Source organism: Cryptomeria japonica, chromosome 10 (genome assembly GCF_030272615.1).
Source record: "Cryptomeria japonica chromosome 10, Sugi_1.0, whole genome shotgun sequence".
Taxonomy (NCBI): Eukaryota; Viridiplantae; Streptophyta; class Pinopsida; order Cupressales; family Cupressaceae; genus Cryptomeria; species Cryptomeria japonica.
The window spans coordinates 687,298,510-687,320,916 of NC_081414.1; the positions used below are offsets into that span (position 1 = coordinate 687,298,510).

The following is a 22,407-nucleotide window of genomic DNA, read 5'->3' on the forward strand; positions in this document are numbered from 1 at the left end:
CAAAATAATCATGGACATGCATGCAAAATAGTGTTAAAGAAGAATGGTTTTGACTCTAATAGACTAATAGGGTACAAATTCTATGTACAATATGTTTTTTTATTCCAAAAGGTTCTTCACATTATTTATACACAATAAAAAATGGCTTAAAATCAAATTGTACAAAGGTTTGAAGTGCAATTTACCTTTTTGATGGGAGAGACAAATTGTTGCAGAGTAATTATGCATTCCCATAGCTTTTCTTTCCTCATGTACCAAAATAAAAGAAATAGTTAAGGGAAGTTTCTACATTATCTCTAAGTTTTCTACTTTTATTTTTTGTAGATAAGATTTGTATAGGGTTTGGTATTAATCAGGCAACCTTCATTGGAGAACTCATGAAAGCCTTTGTCTTAGGCCTCTTGAAAGTCCTATTGCTTAGCCTTGCTTGACCATTGTGCATTCTCCACCTTCACCTACATGTAGATTAATTAAATAGACAAGCAATGAGACATAATACTCTATAAAAGGAAAAGTTTGTAAAAAATGATAAAATATAAATTAAAAATATTAGATTATAATACTCAAGCCAAATTTTAGTAAGGAAAGATTTTCATAAGAATGTTTGAAAATATAATAATTTTCTAGAAAATTTGTTTGGCTGTTATGAAAAACTAATAAATCAAATGCTAAAACAATAGAAAATCTTATTAAAACTTGGGTAAAATTTAGCAAGAAAGTATGAAAACTTCAAAATACCAAATTTATGAAGAAGCATCAAGGACGTTAAAATTATAAATAGAAAAAATATTTAGACATTCAAGAAGTGGTTAAATAACAGAACACCAAAGAATGACATAATTGATTAAGTGAATATAAAAAAACAAAGGATTTGTGGCTTTCTTTCATGGTGGAGACTTAGTGTTATATTCTCAAGACATATTATGTAGTTCCTAATAGGGTAACCTACCAAATCCATGGTAATATTGAGGAAAGAGATATCCCTTACTTAAAAACCCTTCAAAATTTTAGCCACTTCTTGCATTTTTTTGCAGTGTGTTTATGTGCAAAGAAAAATGTTGCACTACACCATATATCAAAAAATTGCAAAAGCTATGATGAAAGAAATGTCAAAACCTTGAGAAATTAAAAAAAATAAGAAGATTGCATGAGCTCATTACAAATTTTTGGACTATATTATTGCTTGAAGAAGTAGAAGGGGGAGAATTGGAGGGACTACCATGACGTTTTTGCTATTGAATATTAGGAGTTGTTAGAAGCATCAAGCTTGTATGGTTGTCATTAATGTGAAACCCGGTTATCCGGATGGATATTGGTTCGGATATGCTTTGTCAGAGCTTGGGTATCTAGATAGAGTTTGGTCTAGATACTCTTCTAGTGTTGGTTGTGATATCCTATATTTAGGGTGGTCCGGAAAGCTTTTTGTGCCCTTTGGATATGTCATTATTTTATTTGCAGTTTAGTGGATCATGTTCTTTTGGTCTGGATATGTGTTGGAAGATGTATTGAGGTGATTATTTGGGTCTCACTTTGGTTTGTGTAGATCTGCACGGAGTATTTTGCATCAAAAGTGGTTGTGTGGCCAACTAGTTGATTATATATACACATTATACTTTGTAACATCTTTTTGCATGTGTTAGCATGTGCAGATTGTCGGATTGTTTTTGGGATGATGTATTATAACATGTTTTGGTTACATTGGCCGAAGGTTGTTTGGAGCTATGTGTTCACTGGTTTTTTGTTCATGTGTTGTCATGTGGGAGATGGCATAGTAGTTCCTTTATCTCTTTCTTTTGTTGGTGTGGAGAACATGGGAGAATGTTGGAGACATGGTGTGAGAGTGGTACTTGCAAGTTATCGGTTTACATGATGTTCATATTGATGTGGATGTTCTTGATACTACATGGTTACACTTCTATGATATGTTGTTAGTGGATTCATAATATTGGCATTACCTATGCAGTGGGAGTTCCTTGGTGTACATATGTGGCAGGTATTGCACTTGGGGCTTATGGTTACATGTTACAGGTTGCATATATGTTGATGAGATGTTATTCACTTGGTTTGTATGCCTTGGAGGCATGTATAGTTGGTGTGTTAGCACTTGCTATGGGTGTTATTTCAATTATGTAAACAACTACCTTTTGCGTTGGATACCTTTAGATTAGTGTTTGTGTTCGGATATCAGTTGGTGTAGGACTTATCATTTGTTGCAACAGATTGTGTGGCTTTCTCTTTGGATGGTCTTTTCATGTCCAGTGGCAATGGCATGATGGAGGGTGGGAGAATTCATGTATGAGGTGGTGGTCACTTTGTTTCTTGTTAAAGGTATCTTGGTGGAGCACATGGAGCACTTGGATTCCATGATAGTATATGTGCGTGGAGAGATCAATTTCTTGTTCATGTGACATATTACTTCTTGGCCCTTATGCAATGTATACAACAAGTGGGAGAATGTTGGGGAAATGGTGTTGTACACCTTGCATAATAATGTTTTATTGTTGCATTATTTTATTATTTTGTGAGGTGGACATGAAATTATATTGTAATATCATATTGTATTGTTGCACCTAGGAACACCTAGATGGACGTGCAACATGTAGAGATTCCCTTGGAATATTCTTGTAACCACTTGATGAGTTGTATTGACACATTGGTATTATTATACTGTATTTATTTAATATTGGGGAATGTAATTGTGATGAAGTACTTGGTGCAATATTAAATGTGGGTCGAGGGTAGGTAGGAAAAATATTATATTTTATTGTCACATGGTTTTGGGCACATAGTTTTCATGTACCACTTGGTGGTTTTGTGGGAGCTTGTGTTTATAAAAGCAACCACAAGGGTAGTTGTTTGGGTAGCCAAGTTAGCTTTTGTGAAGGAAGCATGGAATGGGAATGTGTGGATTCATTGGTCACATGGAGTGCTTGGTTATGGCTGAGTTTTCAAAGGCTTTCCATATTTGTATTGTAATGGACGCATTGTTGATAATACATGGTGGATGATGCTTTTGGACGCTGGGTTTTTCCCTCATGAGGATTTTCCCAGGATATATCTTGTGTCACATTTTCATGGGTATGTTGTCTATTCTTTTCATGTAGATTCTATGTGTTGATTTGATTAAGATCTTAAATGGGTTATGTGGAAATTGTCATAAAGTTGACTACAAGTTTCCTTTCATCTTTCTCTCTCCTTATCTCTCCTTGTATTTCTACTCTTTGTGCGTACATCTCTCTCTCTCTCTCTCTCTCTCTCTCTCTCTCTCTCCCTCTCCTTATAACTTTATTTCTCTATCACTCTATCTCACCATATATATCTCTCTCTATCCCTCCTCTATCTACCTAACTCTCTCTATCTTTATCTCTCTCTCACCCTCTCTTTATCTCTCTATCGCCCTCTCTTTATCTCTCTATCGATTTCTCTCCCTATTTTTTCCCTTTTGTCTTCATCTCTCCCACCAGCACCCTCGATCGCCCCCCTCCCCCCTTCTCTCTCTCTCCATGCCCATATCTCTCCATCTTTCTATCTCTATATCTATATTTCTTCTTCCATATCTTTGTACCCTATATCTCTCCCTTTATCTATCTTTATCTAGATTATTCTCTCCCTCTCAATATATTTATCTCTTCCATCTCTATCCCTCTTTACATCTCCATCTCTATCACTATCTCTATCTTCTCTTTCCCTATCCCCTTTCTCTATTTCCCCTGCCCCTCCACTCCCCCCACCTCCTCTCTCTCATGCTCTTCCCTACTCTAACTCTCTCTCTTTATATCCCTATCTCTCCCTTATTGACCTTCCACACCTATTTGATGTATCTATTGCACACCAAGGTGCAATTGCTAAATTAAAAAAATCTAATGAGGGGAGAATGCATTTCTAGACAATACAATTGTTTATTTCAAATAATTAGTTAAAATAATAAGTGGGGGTCCCTTCAAATAGTTGTGATTTTAGTTAACGAGACTTTCAATATTTATTAATATTTTTATCAAGATAGAGGCCACCAGGTCGAAGCTCTGCGATGTGAGGAAGAGGTAGACTGAGATCAACCGGTCGACAAACAGAACCTGCTTGAAAAACCACATGATTTGGATAATCACAAACTACTTCATTCACATACGAAGGACTCCGCAGATTCATCACCGTACTGTCGACTTCCTTGATCTTTATATATCGACAATCTCTCCATGCAAGTTCTCAAAGAAAGCTGCGCATTACAGACTTGTACATCTAATCTGCTTCTTCTGCAATTGAAAATGCTAAATCATATGCATAATCGTTCTTAGACAAGGCTTGGGAAAATAAGGAATAGACGCATCGTGATAAATGGCGTTCCCTATTTAAGAACAAGGCATTCTAGTGAGAGCGAGCGCACGTTCATAATTTTTTTTGCTTTTGGCCATGACAGGACGTGTAAAAGTAACTCCCGGACATAATTTATACTTTTTGAATTCAGAAGGAAGTTGGGCAGTGATGAATGTGGTCGTCTTTCATTGCTACCCAACTACAAATGTTTCCATCCACAGATTGCAATTGACTAAGCTGGTGAAAGTCTACACAATTGAATGAGGCTAGTTGTGCAGTAAATGCAAGATGGCAAGTAACCGACAGCTTTTATTCGGGCAGGAGGAAGTTTCTGATTGATCGGTGACTTTTTTTTATTTCCGAACTCTTCTGCAAAAGTAGATTAGATTGTAGGAGATGATTTCGTCATTCGCACCGTCACGTCGAGCGGAATTTTAACAAAAATGGTCTGCTGAGTTGAAATTTCTATGAAGTGAAATGTTGATTTGATGTGTGAGAGACTATGAGTGCTGCCGTACGTACGTATAGTTGTGTAATTAATTTAAGCCTTTTAGTACTCACAGGCATAGTCATTTATCATTTATATCAACTGCAAGTTTTATCATTACGGGAGTACCTATTCAGTCGTAAATTTTTGAAGTAGTTTGGGGGTTGTCGCTAATTCCGTGCTTTTTTTAATTATTAATTTGGATTTAGATTTTTTTTTTTTTTTTTTTTTATTTGTATATAATTGAACTGTTTATAGTTATTGTTCTAGTTTCTGGGTAGTAAAGACAAATGTTGCGGGATCCCTTATGTATGCAAGGGTCAAAAAGTAATCATTTCAAAGTGTTGTTGAACCATATTCTCTATTGTCTCATTACCCGTTCGCTTTGACAATAAATTTTTTTCACAATTGATCCAATAATTATGCACAAATGCCCCAGTGATCATGCACTATTGGTATCAGTAAAGTTGAACCATTAAGCTAATTAGTAACTTTTTTTCTAGAAAAATTGTGACTATTGGCGCACTAGATGATTTTTTAATGGGATCTTAATTAGCCAAATCCAATGAACAGTAATGGGAACATGAGCGGTAATTGGTGCTCTTCCCCTACTTAGTCGGTCCCTTATAATTATGGATTCATGGTTATATCGTCAAATATGATGCTACATGAACATGACTTTTATTGAGGTGTTTAAAAGGACCCTCAAAAAGAAATGAGATTGGTAGTTGTGCACTAAGTCATGTTGGTCTCACTTTTTGGGGTCGTTTTTCAATAACAAAACATGTTGATGTGGCATCATATTTGACGACATGAACCTAAAATCTTAGCTGTAAATAAGGGACTTGTCAAATAAGTTGTAAAAAAAATGAAGGTGATACAAAATTGGTATTCTCAACTTCTACCTAATTAATGCTATTAGATTTCCACAATCCATGTCAATATTATATGTAGTTTCTGGATTTGATTGTGTGCAAGATTTTTAATCATCAATATTTTAGGTTACACTCCAAGGAGATGTAAGATGATGGATCATCGAATGTGATCCAAAACAGTGATGATTAAAAATCTCATACAGAGCCCAATCTAAAAACAACAATTAATGTTTTTTCTTTTTACACAAAAATGAAAAGCAAAATCCTTTAAACATTGAATATAAATATTTTATGTTAAATTAAAACTAAATGATGTGTTAAATAGTAAATCAAGTGGCACATTTATAGCTCTATTGACCAATTTATTTTAAACCACATCAAAAGTGCTCATTAAAAATAAAATAATTACAAAAACTACTTTGTATAAGAATTTGGAAAACCACGTGGTGGACTCTAATACAGCATAGTTATATAGTCTATCCATGTCCCCAACAAGATGTGTGTTGAATTAGATAGGAAGACCACGTCATCAAGATCACTAAATGGTAGTGGGCCCAAGCGGGGAGGAATCTTTTAATGTGCCTCTTTTCATACGAGATAGATAAATGACAAATACTTTTCCTTAGGGGTTGTTGTATTAAAGGATTACGACGGACTTTAAATCAGAACCGTCAACACAGTGTTAGAGATTATGACGGATTTTTGTGTGCACAAGGAAGACGATGGAAGGTCACTTTTAGGTGATCGGGCAAATCACCCCGCATCGTTCGGAAGGTCATTAATGGTTTTCACGTGAAAAAAATGCGCAGTTAAATACTTTCCTTGTCCAAAGAATACCTTCTAGTGTGTTGGAGTGATCCTTCATAATGGAAAATTGACTCTCAAAATCAAATTTCTAAATTCAAATTTTGCTAACTTCTACCTAATTCTACTTGTGTATGACATTTATGGGTTATTTTTTATATGTTTATGTAACATTAGAATGAATATTTAATGCGGGTTGGTATATTACGAAAATATTTAATTTAAAGAAAAACTTAATACCAAATAAATGAGGGAGACATGGTTTTGTAAACTCATTATATAAGACATATGTCTTGTGCAATACCACTTGGTGGTTTTATGTAAGTTTATTTCTATAAAAGTAAGCACATGAGTAGTCATTGAGGTTGCCTATCATTATCTTTAGTTTGTCATCTAAGGTTGATTACTCATTTATAGCTCTTATTGTTGCACACATATTTATACATTTGATCTACATCTAAGGTTGATTAATCATTTATAGCTCTTATTGTTGCACACATATTTAACATTTGATCTACACCTTAAGATCAATAGTTTTAGGTCTTAAATAAATTATGTGGTGTTTGGGTTTGATCTTGAACAACTTTGGATTAACCTAAAAAATTCAAAATTGTTGACTCACATCTTTTTTCACTAGTTGTCAAGAGCTAACTTGACTCGCATTTGTGCAACATCTTGAACATTAAATCTTAGAATTTAAAGGCATTTAATGTCTAGTTATCTTATATGTTCAAACAAGTAGAAATCATCATAGGAACATTGTGATTTGGAGCTTAAAACAAATGCATCTACATTAGAATCAACATCTACATATAGGCCACTTCTCTTCTTATTTGATATATTCCAACATCCACCCAAGTCTACAAAGCTTGTCTAATAAGGAGGTTGAATGAGGAGAAATTGGGCCAAGTATAAGTTGATAAATTTCTTAAATGCATTTATAAATACTACTCATCCTTGAGAAAATTTAGTTATCAAAGATTAAGGCAACAAATACTATAGAAGGTTATATTTTGTTAGGGTAATCCCATAGGTTACCAAGTAATCGCGTGCACAATATCATTTTTGTAGCACTCAATCCAAGTCATTTTTTAGATTGCAAGCATTAACTTTTTATACTAGAGCGATTGAATTATATATAACATTAATACTTACTCTTAATCATATTTACCAAATCTAAGTGTCCTAATGATTGCTTTTAGAAAGACTCTTTTAAAACAAATAGAAAGAACTATAAAAGTTAAAAATATACTTTTCAATATGTAATCTTATTAAAGCATTCCCCAAAAATAGATTAAAAAATAGATAGAAGATTCATCATTACACTACTTTTTTTCATAATTTTCTTATTTAATATTTAGCTCAACATAATAAGTAGTATATTTTTAGTAGTTGTGTGATCTTCTATCTTCTTTTTTACAGCTCTTTCATGCTGATAATATATAATGAAGTGTGATCCAAAACATTGATGCCCAAAAAAAACTCATAATCGAATTGAGAAACACTACTACTAAAAATATACTAATTACGAACTAACTTTCCTGTATAATGTCTTTCCATTCATTTTCGAAAACCATAATAGCATTTTTAGGTCAATAAATTTTTTTCCGAGAAAAACAATCCAATCCTCTGCCTTATGGCATTGGTGGATCATAGCTTGTACGCTCCGATTCTCACACATATCACTACGGATGGCTTACCCATCTCGTCTTTCAATATCATCAACAATTTTCTTACAGGCATCATCACTACACAAATTTCATTCAATATTTTTGGTATTACCATCATAAACACTATATACCATAGACCCAACAATATCGAAGTGAAGATAGCTTGCAAGATCAAGTTGAAGAACAATGCTCACATTTCAACGAATGAGCACCACAATCTTGGAATATACACATTAATTTACAATATCAATGACCAGAATCAATATAATTTGGGCTCAGCTGTTCCAATATGGTTTCAAGACCAGGTTTCCATCGCGGTGAAAGCGATTCCCAAGAACTCTGCTTCCTATTCTTGATCTCGTATTGAATAAGGACGACAATAGATCTCCCATTTGCTTATTCCCGTTGACTGACAGAAGCGAAGAAGCTTCTTCTTTTCTTAGTCGAATCCTGAGACGCACATTCGATCCGTTATTAGTCGACGAAATCAATCTCGACTTACTATCATCAGTCGTTAAATCTTTATCTGAAACAAATTTACTATATATCTGTGGTCGACGGGCTTGAGAAGAGGTCGAAGATGGTGTCGACTGCGTGGGGAGAGGAATAAGAAAATAAAGGCGACTTGGTCGAAGCAGTGTGGTTGAAGGAAGAGGTCGACTGTGCATACTCAGTCGACGGCTCTGATCTGCTTCAAACATTTCATGGTCTGGATAATCAGCAAGTATTTCCTTAACATTCACAGGACTCCACACTTTTGTCACCTCCCCATTTGCCGACATAATCTTCACTCTCCGACGCTTCTCCTTCACAACTGGACTGAAGCAATTAATATGCATGGTTAGCATTCTTCCGCTTCCTCTGCTTCACTAGTGATACTGCGACAGACAGAATCTTTTTCTCAAAAATGAAATTTTTGAAGAGGTGATGATTATGGAACGATTAGTATGGTCATATGGGGATCTTAAAATATACAAACCATGTCTGCGCATGCTTATTTAATATATTATCTTATTCAACCTAGACGTCATTAGTGACCAATTTGGTGGGACAATGTTTTGTCTCGTGGTCAAAGTAAAATTGAAATGCTAATTAATCAATTGGCAAAGTTTGGTGGCGCCTATGACCAATTTGGTCATAAAAGCATTTTAAAACATGTCATCATATATATGTATATAAATTCTAATCCACGTGTCGCGAGTCACTTGTGTGGTGAATGAGCTACACAGACCATGCCACCAAGAACGCTAAACGGGTTAAGGAATCTTTTCTTGGAGTTCCGTTCACATTACAGAAATACTAAATACTGGTAAAGGAAAATGACATTACATATGTCCAATCTATTTAGAGCTGCATTGCAGCGTAGTTTTTGTCATATTTGGTAGGACAATTTTGTCGGGAGCTTTGTAATTATATTTATTTTATAACATTTCTTATATAGTCTAGTTGCTATCTACAATCATAACTAAGCAGTCGTTTCAATTATTATAATTTTTTTGTCTTTAAATTGAATCATTTTTTCAAATAGAGTTGCAACCTTAAATTATTTGCATGAGTATCAGGGCTATTGTTGAAAATTGAAGATTGGACTAGAGTTTTATGGAAACCATCACGAGATATATGTCTTCTTGAACTCTAAGAATACAAGTAAAATATGCTAGCTATTGCACAACTTTAATTTATGTTGTTTTTAACCTCAAAAGCTTAAAAATCAAAACAATTCAACTACAAGATATATGCTAAACATTTAACTCACACTTTGATTGGAGGGGAGTCCTTTGAGATAGGGAGTGCTCGATGCCTATACATCAAAGTTAAGTACAATTATGTATTAAAAAGAAAATAAAAAGTTTGTGAAACTATTGAAATTTGATACACCAGAATTAATTGCACATTAAAAAAAGAATTAGAAGCAATAATCTAACAAAAAACTTGTGAATCTGAAGTTTCACTAATTTTTCGCACAGTCAAATCTCAAATGGCCCAAAAATTTTAAAAAAAGACAAGAAAAATCAATAGTTTGAAAAATTCTAATTTTAAGCCTTGAATTGATTTAATATTTGAAAGCTAAGTTTGAACAAATGTTGAATTTTGTGTATGGAAGGGGTCCAATGGAAAAGGGTAGGTGCAAATCCTAGGTTAACTAAGAACTTGACCAATGAAATACCCTTGCCATGACATCTAGCCAGAGCATAATGCTTAAAGAAAATTTACAAATGAAAGAAAAGCTTTATATATACTTATAGAAACTTGAAAGCACAACTAATAGTTATATTGCTTGTTTTTTCAATGTTGAGCTGTACAAAATAGTTTTAATGATATGAAGTAGAAGTAATAGTTCTACAAGGAACTTCAATTTGAAGTAGAACCATTAATTATGCAGATCTATTTTTTGATTTTGAAGTAGATGTGAAAATATTTATATTTGAAATTGAAACTCAAATAGTTATAGAATCATTTTTTTGAATTGAAACAAAAGCAATAGTGTAGAGGAAGGGATTTAATACCCTTAAGATAGCAAATCTTAAGGAGCAAATCTGCTCTCGTGCTACCTCACTATACTGGCCCACTCTAGTGAGCCAAGGGATAAAAATAACATAAATAAAACAACAACTAAACTAATATATTAAAGCTATTGAATATTAAGATACATAACATAATAATGAAATTCTAACCGTAAGAGAAGTATATAAACATAAAGAAAATTATATCGTAGAAAATTATTCACTTTTGTCTATACGAACAGAGACTTAAAAATATACAAAAGTGCTCTAGAATACACTCTTAGTAGCGCAAAACCTATTTGCCGCCTGCACACACCGAGATGGGAGAAAATGTTGGGGCTGTATAGGGGTTTGCCTTAGTCAAACCCCCATTTTGGTGTTTCCACCACCATATATAGCCAAAGTGATAGAATAGATAAAAAGGATAAACATAATAGAAACAAACCTCACTTAATGCAGAAAAACCCCTATTACATGAGATGCAATGGCAAAATGATAGAGCAATAGAAACAAACCTTTCTTAATGGAGGAATACCCATATTGCATGAGATATAAAGATAAACTAATTAAATGCAACTAGACAATAGGGTAAGTGCACAAAGATGGTGGTAAAAAAGGGGGGTATAAGTGGACATTTTTTTTCTAAAATCAAGTGAACCTAAACTTAGAGGCAAAATTTGAAAGTCATCCACTCAAGATATGAAGATAATCAAAGAATAAATATTGTAGTACTCTAAATCTAGTTTCCAAACTACTAAACTTTTTCAAAATTGGATAATATTAAGGGGGTCAAATCCTTCATGCACGAAAAACTGACCCTATTTTTTTTCTGAAAAACATAACATAGTGTCTGACGTGCGCATCAAAAAAGTCATAGTTAGATTTAGTATTTTGACAAATCCTTTGGTAGAAAGATAGGTAAGAGTGAGCACTAGAAGATGTGTATTTTTTTGTAATTTTTTGTTGAGTATTTTTTTTTTAATGATTTTTCCAATCGAGCACATCCTGAAAATTTGGTACCTGTTCGTGCGCGAAGCATAAGTTGCACTAAACAAATCGAAAATACAATTTTATTTTTTTTAAATTGTAAAGAATCAAGTGCACTACAATAATATATAAAGTTTTGTAAATTTGGATACGTATATCAAAAGTTATTCAAAAAATGGTGCACCTATGTCTGTGAGAACTATGGAGACACTAGTAAAAGAAATTCAATAATAATATGTTATTGTTGTTCAAATTGAAAAAAAATTATATGGTTAGAAAGCTCAGAAGATGGGTGAAAATATGGTAGCAATTTTAGAAATACCCACTTAATGAAGTGTAAACCTGATGATGACAAAGTCGATAAACCAAGTTGATAAAATAAAACACGTAAAAAATGAGAGAAATGGAGGGAAATCATACTTCCAATCCGTAGCTTTGTCATCCATGCCTATTTCCAAGCCTAAAAAGTCAAAAGCGCGTACGGGGTACGTATGGTTTAAAAAGCGCGTACGGGGTATTTATAGTGTAAGAAGTGCGTACGCATGTGTTTCCCATTAAATAACGCGTATGCGCTATCTTTACTATAAACAGCGCGTACGCGCTATTGTATAATATGATATTTTATGTATAATATGTGTATATTCATATAATATATGTAATATATAATATGTGTATAATATGACATTGTATATATAATATGTTTATATACATATAATATATTAAACATATATAGACACATGTAAGTGTATCGTCTCTCCCTCTCAAACGCATACAAGGTCTCTCTCTCTCTCTCACTCTCTCACTCTCTCCCCTTCTCCCTTCCTCCATACCCCATCCCTCTTTCTCTTCTTCTCTCCCTCCATACCCCACTGCAACTGTGTCTGCACTTCTATAGAAGTAAGTGAATTTATTTCTTATCTGCAACTTCCTCTTTGATTTTTATCATGTATTCTCTCCCTCCCTCTACCTCTCCCTTCCCCCCATGTTCTCTCCCTCTCCCCTCTCCTGTCCCTCTCTCTCCCTCTCCCTCTCTCTCCCTCTCCCACCCCCCTCTCTCTCTCTCTCTCCCCCTCTCTCTACCTTCCCTCCCCCCTCTTCTCTCCCTCTCTCCCTCCCTCTACCTCTCCCTTCCCCCCATGTTCTCTCCCTCTCTCCCTCTCTCTCTCTCTCTCTCTCTCTCTCTCTCTCTCTCTCTCTCTCTCTCTCTCTCCTTCCCTTTCCCTCTCTCTCCCTCTCCCCTCTCCTCCCCTCTCCTCTCCCTCTCTCTCCCTCTCTCTCTCTCTCCCCTTCCCTCTCTCTCTCTCTCTCTCTCTCTCTCTCTCTCTCTCCCCCTCTCCCCTCTCCTCTCTCTCTCTCTCTCTCTCTCTCTCTCTCTCTCTCTCTCTCTCTCTCTCTCTCTCCTCCCTCCCTCACTCCCTTCCCTCCCCCCTCTTCTCTCCCTCTCCCTCCCTCTACCTCTCCCTTCCCCCCATGTTTTCTCTCTCTCTCTCTCTCTCTCTCTCTCTCTCTCTCTCTCTCTCTCCCTCTCCCCTCTCCTCTCCCTCTCCCTCTCTCTCTCCTCTCTCTCTCTCTCTCCCTTCCCTCCCCCCTCTTCTCTCCCTCTCTCTCCCTCTACCTCTCCCTTCCCCCCATGTTCTCTCCCTCCCTCCCTCCCTCCCTCTCTCTCTCTCTCTCTCTCTCTCTCTCCCCCATGTTCTCTCCCTCTCTCCCTCTCTCTCTCTCTCTCCCTCTCCCCTCTCCTCTCCCTCTCTCCCTCTCTCTCCCTCTCTCTCCCTCTCCCCTCTCCTCTCCTTCTCTCTCCCTTCCCCCCCTCTTCTCTCCCTCTCTCCCTCTCCCTTCCTCCATACCCCTTCCATAACTTTTTTAAGGCTTATTAGCGCATACACGATACATTTTACTCATAAGCCAAGAATACCATTGGGCTTGCCAACATTTTATGGCCTAGCAGCGCGTACGCGGTTTATAGACATAGTTTTAGTTGCCCAAGAGCCTCAACGACCTCAAAAGAAGTTTTTGAGTTCGTTGAAGGCCCCACTGGAACTGTGTCTACACTTCTATCACTGTTGTATACATAAGAGTAAGTGAATTTTTTGTTTTTTGCATGATTTCAAATGATTGAATTGTTGTTTTTATTAGTTTTTTATTTTTGCATGGCTTCAAATGATTAAATTGTGATTGTTTAATAGTTTGATTCCAAAAAATAGTGATAAGATGCATACTTATGGTTATTTATTTATTTTTGAACTTTTCTTTACATATATATGTAATATGATTCTATTTAGGTCAACCGATCTCAACCATGGGAAAGAACAAGTGAGGAACGATGGAACAATGAGAGGCTCAAAAGGAAAGACAAAGGCAACGTATGAAGAAATTGCGTGACATAAGAACAATGGAAGAAGAAGGTATGTCAACCTGAACATCTCAATTCGATTTACCAAATGAATATAATGCACCTAATGCAATTGAAGAAGAAACATTTGATAATTTACCATTTGAACCTAATGCAATTGAAGAAGAAACATTTGATAATTTACCGTTTGAACCTAATGCAATTGAAGAAGATACCGCATTGAATAATCAATTAAATGATGAACATATTACACCTTCTCTACTTGATGAATTGAATGTACATAATGCACCGATGTTAACACCTCCTAGAATCATTCGTAGGAAACCAAAGTATCTAATTGACATTGATGAGAATATATTGAAGTCAATGCCCAATAAAATGAATGAACGAACTTGTAGGAGAATGGTTAAAAGAATATGGCAAAACTATTTTAAAAACTTAAATCAAACCGCAAGATGTCAATTAATTGTTCAAATGATTAAAAATTTGAATTTTAGAGAGACAATGAAAATTCTAGGCCTAAGATCATCTGAAAGTAATAGTGAAAGAACTATTGTCAGAAATCTATTTGATGCATATCAATCTATTGGTTCAAAATCACGTAGTAAAGATTCTAATGCTACTCGACATGTCATTACATCAACCATAATGAGCAAGAAAATAAAAAAAGATCGTTTGATAAGCAAAACAAGTAAGTCATTGAATGTTAGTAGAATAACATTAAGTAAAGAATTAAAGAGGCAAGAACAAATAGAGGAACCTAACAATAATTCTCTTTGGGCATTCTCGGGTAGACAACCACGCAAAGACAAGGTTGTTGTAGATGCACTAAAAACATTAATTGAAAATTTTTGGCATGACAACACAAGAGTATTACCCAACCAAAGAGATGTTGTTAGAAGGTGAATTGGGTCTAAAAATCGTGAGCCACATGCGAAACACTTTTTGGATATGACTCAAACTAAATTTTATGAAAGATTCCTTCAAAAGTTTCCTCAAATAAAAATTTCTCAAAGATTTTTTGAAATGGCAAAACCTTTTTATATTAAGATTAATCATGTACGCACCACGTGTTGTTGTAGGATGCATATTGAATTTTCCATGCATTATGATATTTTTCATCATATTTGTTCTACTTTGCACACTAACGATGTTTTGCAGGAATGTAATATACAAGCACCTCCTAAGTCGGCAAGAGAATTTATTTCAAGTGTGTTATGTAATTGACATGATGGTTGCATTTATTATAAGATGCCTTGTTTGGAAGGTTCTTGTGCTATATGTGGTGGTTTGCAACGTTTACCAAGATGCAAACATTTGGAGAGCACACATGAAATTGGTACGAAACAAGTTTCTTTTGGAAAATACAAGACAGTCACATATGGAGTTAAAGATGGAAAAGATTTGAAGAGATGTGAGCTAGTGAAAAATGATATATGTGTAGCTCAATTTATGAAAATGTTTCAAGAGAAACTAGTTTATGAGTACATAATGCATACACATAGAGCTCGATGGTTAGATGAGCAATTCAAGTTGTGTAAGGACACATTTCCTCTTGGCACCATTGTCTCTATCGTTGATTTCGCTGAAAATTATACTCTACAACCTCAAAATGAAGTGCAATCCATGTATTATCACTCTACACAAGTTTCTATTTTTGTACACATAGCATTCATGCATGCAGATGATAGCACAGAGGAGGATAGAAAGGTTGTAATAGAGTATCACTTCTACATAAGTGATGATCGTACTCATTCTTCGGAGTTTGTACAAGGATGCTTTAAAGTTTTCTATGATAGTTTAAGGGAAAGGAACATACGATACAACTGACACTTAATATGGTCAGATAATTGCACTGCACAATTCAATAATGCAAGGATGTTTTATTGGCTGACAAGGATGCATGTGACAAGCAGTGTACAACATTTTTGGAATTCCATTGAGGCTGGACATGGTAAGGGAGAGCACAATGGTGCAGGAGCATGTGTGAAAAGAGCCCTAGCTAGGGAAGAATTGAAGTACGAAGGTGGTGCTGAGTTAGTAGATGCAGAAACAATTGTGCGATGGTGTAAGTCTATGATGGGTCCAGGTAATCCAGGTACATCATTGGTTCGTAGATATTTTTGGTTGATTACTGAATCTAACATTGAAAACTATCTAGATTGTTGTACAGTTGCAGGATCGAGTGACATGCACTCATTTATGAGTTCAAATTCAAGTTCACTTGTAATTTATACGAGACAAATGGTATTTTTTTGCTCTTCATGCATGCATTATTTGTGGGAAGAATGTGAATCACAAGAGTGGGTTGACAAATGGTCTTGTAGACCGTTGGTTCCCATTGATTCATATCAAATTCCCAAAGGACTACAATTGAGCCAGATGGAGACATCAGTGGATTTTGACCATGTATCCGACCTAGTGGATTCAGGTGATTTTTTGAGTTAATTTTTTTGCAATTATTCTTTTTGGTTCATTTTGTTGTACATCATACTTTATTTTTGGTATTAATTAACACTTTATAAAATGCAGGTCATGTGTATGCAGTTGTTGCAGAAGAGAACAATGAAGAAGGAACATATTACTATTTGTGTCGTTGTGTTGAGCCTAAAAGAAAATTAACAACCACAATCATTGATGGAGAGGGTATTGAGTACCCAATAGGGTCTGTTGTCGTGACAGGAACATGGCTTTGGAGATACCCTATCAAGAATTCTGATGTTTGGTTGTTCGAGGACTTTGAAACACATATACATATTCTTCATTTCTCTAACCTTGTTGTTGCAACAAATATTCATTTGATGAAGTATCGTGGTAGACCTCATAACAAGATTTTATGGAAAGTTCGTGAATCTGACCATGAGGCAATACTTGACACAATACGGGTTAGAGCCGATCCTGAAGGCTCACTTGATTGATTCTACAGTTCAGAGTAGAATGATTTTGAGAATTTTGTATAAATCGTCGACGAATTGTTCTATATTCATTTTTTGTATATATAAATGCCCATGAGCTGATTTTTACATGTTTAGGGGCATAATTTTGTATATTTAAGTGGCAATGAGCCAATTTGTACATATGTACATGCCAAATTTTGTATATTAAAATGGCGATGAGCTGAATCGCACATATTGTAATGCCCAATTTTGTATAAAAGCCCATGAGATGATTTGTATATTATAATGGCGATGAGCTGAATCGCATATATTGTAATGTCAAATTTTGTATAAAAGCCCATGAGATTATTTGTAAGACAATTTTTTGTATAATCAAATAGCCAAGAGCTGATTTGAATAATATGTGACAATGTTTTGTGACTATTTTGTGTGTCAATATTTTGTGACTATGTTTTGAGTATATGTGATGTGTCCCTGGTCAATCATGAGAATTCTTAACTCTTGTATAATCATGGATAATTATTTGAGTCATTATCGGGTCATAGGGGTGATAGATTGAGACTAGATACAATTTGAGCAAAAATTGTCATTGTTGTTAAAAAAATTGTCAAAAAAGTTGTCAAGCAACTTCTACATTGCGTCGATAGGGTATGACTCTAGACGTTCTAGTGCTTTGGGATGCATGATAGGGGCATGCCTAGCGTAAACATGCCCACCCGGATGCGCTCGCGATGTTGGTTTGTGCACACGAGGAACATAATCAATTCTAGCCAATCTTGCAACTTTTCCTTGCAAGCAACTGACGGTTTTTTGAGCAGGCGAAAAAATGCTACTAATTGAAAATGTCTTCGAGTCGTCGAAAACTGAGATAGGCCATTGTAGAGGAGCCTCACACGACCCCACGGGATCAAATAGATTGACCGTATGTGTCATGGATTGGAAGAAATAGTCCGTCAAATTTTGACAATTTTTTGGACTCAGGGCACTTGAGAGATCTCACCGGTAAGGTATGACTCTTGACGTTCTGGTGCTTTGGGATGCATGACAGGGGCATGCCTAGCGTAAACATGCCCACCTGAATGTGCTCGCGATGTCGGTTTGTGCACACAAGGAACATAATCAATTCTAGCCAATCTTGCAACTTTTCCTTGCAAGCAACTGACGGTTTTTTGAGCAGGCGAAAAAATGCTATTAATTGAAAATGGCTTCGAGTCGTCGAAAACCGAGATAGGCAATTATAGAGGAGCCTCACGCGACCCCACGAGATCAAACAAATCGACCGTATGAGTCATGGATTGGAAGAAATAGTCCATCAAATTTTGACAATTTTTTGGACTCAGGGCACTTGAGAGATCTCACCGGTAGGGTATGACTCTCGATGTTCTAGTGCTTTGGGATGCACGACAGGGGCATGCCTAGCGTAAACATGCCCACCTAGATGTGCTTGTGACATCGATTTGTGCACACGAGGAACATAATCAATTCTAGCCAATCTTGCAACTTTTCCTTGCAAGCAACTAACAGTTTTTTTAGCAGGCGAAAAAATGTTACTAATTGAAAATGGCTTCGAGTCGCCGAAAACTGAGATAGCCCATTGTAGATGAGCCTCATGCGACCCCACGAGATCAAATAGATCGACCGTATGTGTCGTGGATTGGAAGAAACAGTCTGTCAAATTTTGACAATTTTTTGGACAGAGATTTCACCGGTAGGGTATGACTCTCGACGTTCTGGTGCTTTGGGATGCACGACAGGGGCATGCCTAGTGTAAACATGCCCACCCGGATGCCCTTGCAACGTCGGTTTGTGCACACGAGGAACAACATCAATTCTAGCCAATCTTGCAACTTTTCCTTGCAAGCAATTGACAGTTTTTTAAGCAGGCGAAAAAATGCTACTAATTGAAAATGGCTTTGAGTCATCGAAAACTGAGATAGGTCATTGTAGACGAGCCTCACATGACCCCACGAGATCAAACAGATCGATCGTATGTGTTGTGGATTGGAAGAAACAGTCCGTCAAATTTTGATAATTTTTTGGACTCAGGGCACTTGAGAGATCTCACTGGTAGGGTATGACTCTCGACGTTCTGGTGCTTTGGGATGCATGACAGGGGCATGCCTAGTGTAAACATGCCCACCCGGATGCGCTCGCAATGTCGGTTTGTGCACACGAGGAACATAATCAATTCTAGCCAATCTTGCAACTTTTCCTTGCAAGCAACTGACAGTTTTTTGAGCAGGCAAAAAAATGCTACTAATTGAAAATGGCTCTGATTTGTCAAAAACTGAGATAGGCCATTGTAGAGGAGCTTCACGCGACCCCACGGGATCAAACAGATTGACCGTATGTGTCATGGATTGGAAGAAACAGTCCGTCAAATTTTGACAATTTTTTGGACTCAAGGCACTTGAGAGATCTCACCGGTAGGGTATGACTCTCGACGTTCTAGTGCTTTGGGATGCATGACAGGGGCATGCCTAGCGTAAACATGCCCACCTAGATGCACTCGCGACGTCAGTTTGTGCACACGAGGAATAAAATTTGACCATTGCGAGCGTGAGGGTGCTCTCGCACCAAACACATTGTTGTTTAAATTCATATTGTCGAATTTTGTTGTTTATATTCATATTGTTAATTACATATGCAAATATTCATTTAAATTTATAAAAGGGCAGCCACCAAATACAGCGAATACACAATAATGAACTGAATACAAGGAGTTTTGTAGGGTTAATTCAACATTTTAGAAATTTTATCAAATCATATTCCATGATTGCAATGCTTTATATCATATATTTTTGTTGTTTATATTCATATTGTTGATTACATATGCGAATATTCATTTAAATTTATAAAAGGACAACCACAAAATACAACAAATACAAAATAATAAACTCATTACACATTTATTGGATTGAATATTGATATTTATATATATAAAAAAAGGCATGTCTACCAAGTCAATACAAGTATTACAAAAATGTGGCATATGCCATCTCCAAATCGATAAACAATAAAAATGTAGAATATATCTACATGTATTGGTCATTCTATGACCAAAACTAACACTATATGATCCTAAACTTGTGGTGGATCATCAAAATCAAGCCTCTTCGGCGCAGTACGCGGCTCTGTAGATGGCTGCAAAACCACAATTCAAAAGCAAAGTTAGAATTCTTTTGTAGAAAATAGTTCACAATTGACATCATAACTATGCATTTAACTTTAATTCCTTTGCAATTGAAATGTAGATTACCTCATCAGCTGATCCAGGAGCTAATGTCTTCGCTCTCCTCTCCTTGTCACTCTTAGGAGTTTTCTTGAAGACATACTTAAATTGATCCACGTTATGGCCATACCGCAAAGGAGTCTATTGTAGATTAAATGTACAATTAATACAATGTACTAACATAAATATATCAAAAACACTTAAAAGCTATAATATAGAGAACAATGACGTACCTGTGCCTGAGATGCTTCTCTAATGGACTGAGGATGGCTCACCATCGATGTAGAAACTAATGCTATTACCTATAAAAAAAATGTACAAAGATTAAATACAATTAATATAATGATAAGTATTGAAGGTTGAAAACAATTAATTTTACATATCAAACAAAAGTGTATTGGATCATGAGATGCTTCTCCAGTGCAAGGAGGAGGGTTCACCATTGACGAAATAGGTATGGATATTTCCTGTATGAAAAAATTATAAGATTATAATATATCACAAGTTCACATGTACATGTGCATATAATCATGAAATCAAGAAAATAAAGTAGAGATACATACATCCGCCCTCTCTTGATCCGCGGGCGAATCAGGTGCATTCAACATATCCACAAAGCTCAATGGCCATTGTACATGTAAAATAGACAAAAAACACTAATCAATCTACAAACCCCAACTAATACTTGATTTTAACATTTTCAAACAATTGTACAACTAAAAATGTGTTCAATTACCTTCTTCACACGTTTTGGTGCCTTCGAGATATTCTTTTTCTTCGGACGAGCCCTAGACGTGGAGGGGGTGCCCTAAAAACAGAAAATTAACATGAGATATTAGTACAGATAATAAATTAAACATAATTTTAAAAATCTAAAATGAAATTACTTGCATATTCCATCAAAACAATACATAAGAAGAGTTGTACAAAATATGATACCGTATAGCCTTGTAGGCCAAAATCGATCGCCGACAGTGTGATGTCATCAATCTGGGACATTTCATCCCCTGTCAACACCTACAAACCAGAAATTGGACCGAGCATTAAAGATAGTTAGTATATCTTGTATTTTTTTGAATTCAAAGTGTACTATTCTATTTTAACATGTTACAAAATTTATACCTTAGGTGTCGAAGTTGCAGCTGTAGTAACTGGGGGAGGTGTATGGGATACCATTGCTGCATCCTGAAATGCATATTATTTGTCTCAATTTAAATCGATGTATAAATCAAAATTCATTTATGTAATTACAAAATTAAAGTGATTGATAAATAAAATGTTATGAATTCAAATCAACACACCTGTGTTTGTGGCTCATGGGCAAACACCATGTCCATCAACTCATCTGTCAGCGCGACATCCTCAACCATGTGAGCCTGAAATCTACAACCGCAAATCATGCATAGATGATATGAGTATCCATCTACACTGACTGCATCATCTATCCCCGAGCATATCCCTGAGCAACTAACACACATATGCTTGATGGGCTCTCTATTGCCCTCTAACGGCTCATCATCCAATACAATAGGGTGTGCTAATGATGTCCCATGCTGGATGATGGCACTAGTCAATGTTGTGGCCACCTGAAGAGTCTGTAGCTCCATCAACTCTTTCAGCTCTAATGGGACAACCTGATGCACCTTGGGTTTGGGTGCTAGGGGGCGGCGACTCTCCGCGGCTAATCGCCTACGGGCTCCAGGTCTATCTTGGGCAGGGCCACCAACTCTACCATGAAACTCTCTCATGTCAAAATAATTTGGGCGCACATTGAGCACAAACTCACAATATATTTTTTTCAAAAAATATAATGGCACCTCATAATTATTACAAGGTGGATCGTCAAAGACCATCCACCACCTTTGCCAAAAAAGATTCTTCATCTGCACATTGGTACACCAATGTATGGGAAACCTCTTTGCATTAGGGGGTAATGACTGACCAGTTTTGGGGTCAACAAAAAAGGCACATATTTGTTGTTTAGAAATATTTTTGTTTTTAACTCCATTGTATGATAGCCCATTGGCATAGAATTGACGACACCTATCCCTAAAGCTTCCCCATTTGGTAATTTTAGTGGAAATAGCTATGGCACCACTAGCTAATGTTTCTAGGCTAGTGGCGAGGGATTGATGATGGTCAAGTTCAAAAGTTTTCAATTTTACAATCAGTCTATTGATTTTGGATGTATTTTGCCCTAACTGATTAATTAATTCTTCCCTTGTTTCGGTTGTGCGGTCCAAAGGAGGAATTGGGGGTTGTTCTTGTGTGTTTTCAGGAGGTGCAT

The 22,407-nt window shown here is 36.0% G+C and overlaps 1 protein-coding gene across 1 annotated transcript; it reads right to left on the reverse strand.

Moving 5' to 3' along the window:
- Window positions 1–8,422: 8,422 nt before the first annotated feature.
- LOC131063401 (uncharacterized protein At1g66480-like) lies at window positions 8,423–8,995 on the reverse strand. Its single transcript, XM_057997211.1, has one exon. The coding sequence runs from the start codon at window positions 8,993–8,995 to the stop codon at window positions 8,423–8,425; it is 573 nt and encodes a 190-aa protein (XP_057853194.1).
- Between the last annotated feature and the right edge of the window lie 13,412 nt (window positions 8,996–22,407).

Bases quoted from the DNA above. Each gene is read 5' to 3' on its own strand.
- LOC131063401 (XM_057997211.1), bottom strand. From the start codon at position 8,995: ATGCTAACCATGCATATTAATTGCTTCAGTCCAGTTGTGAAGGAGAAG.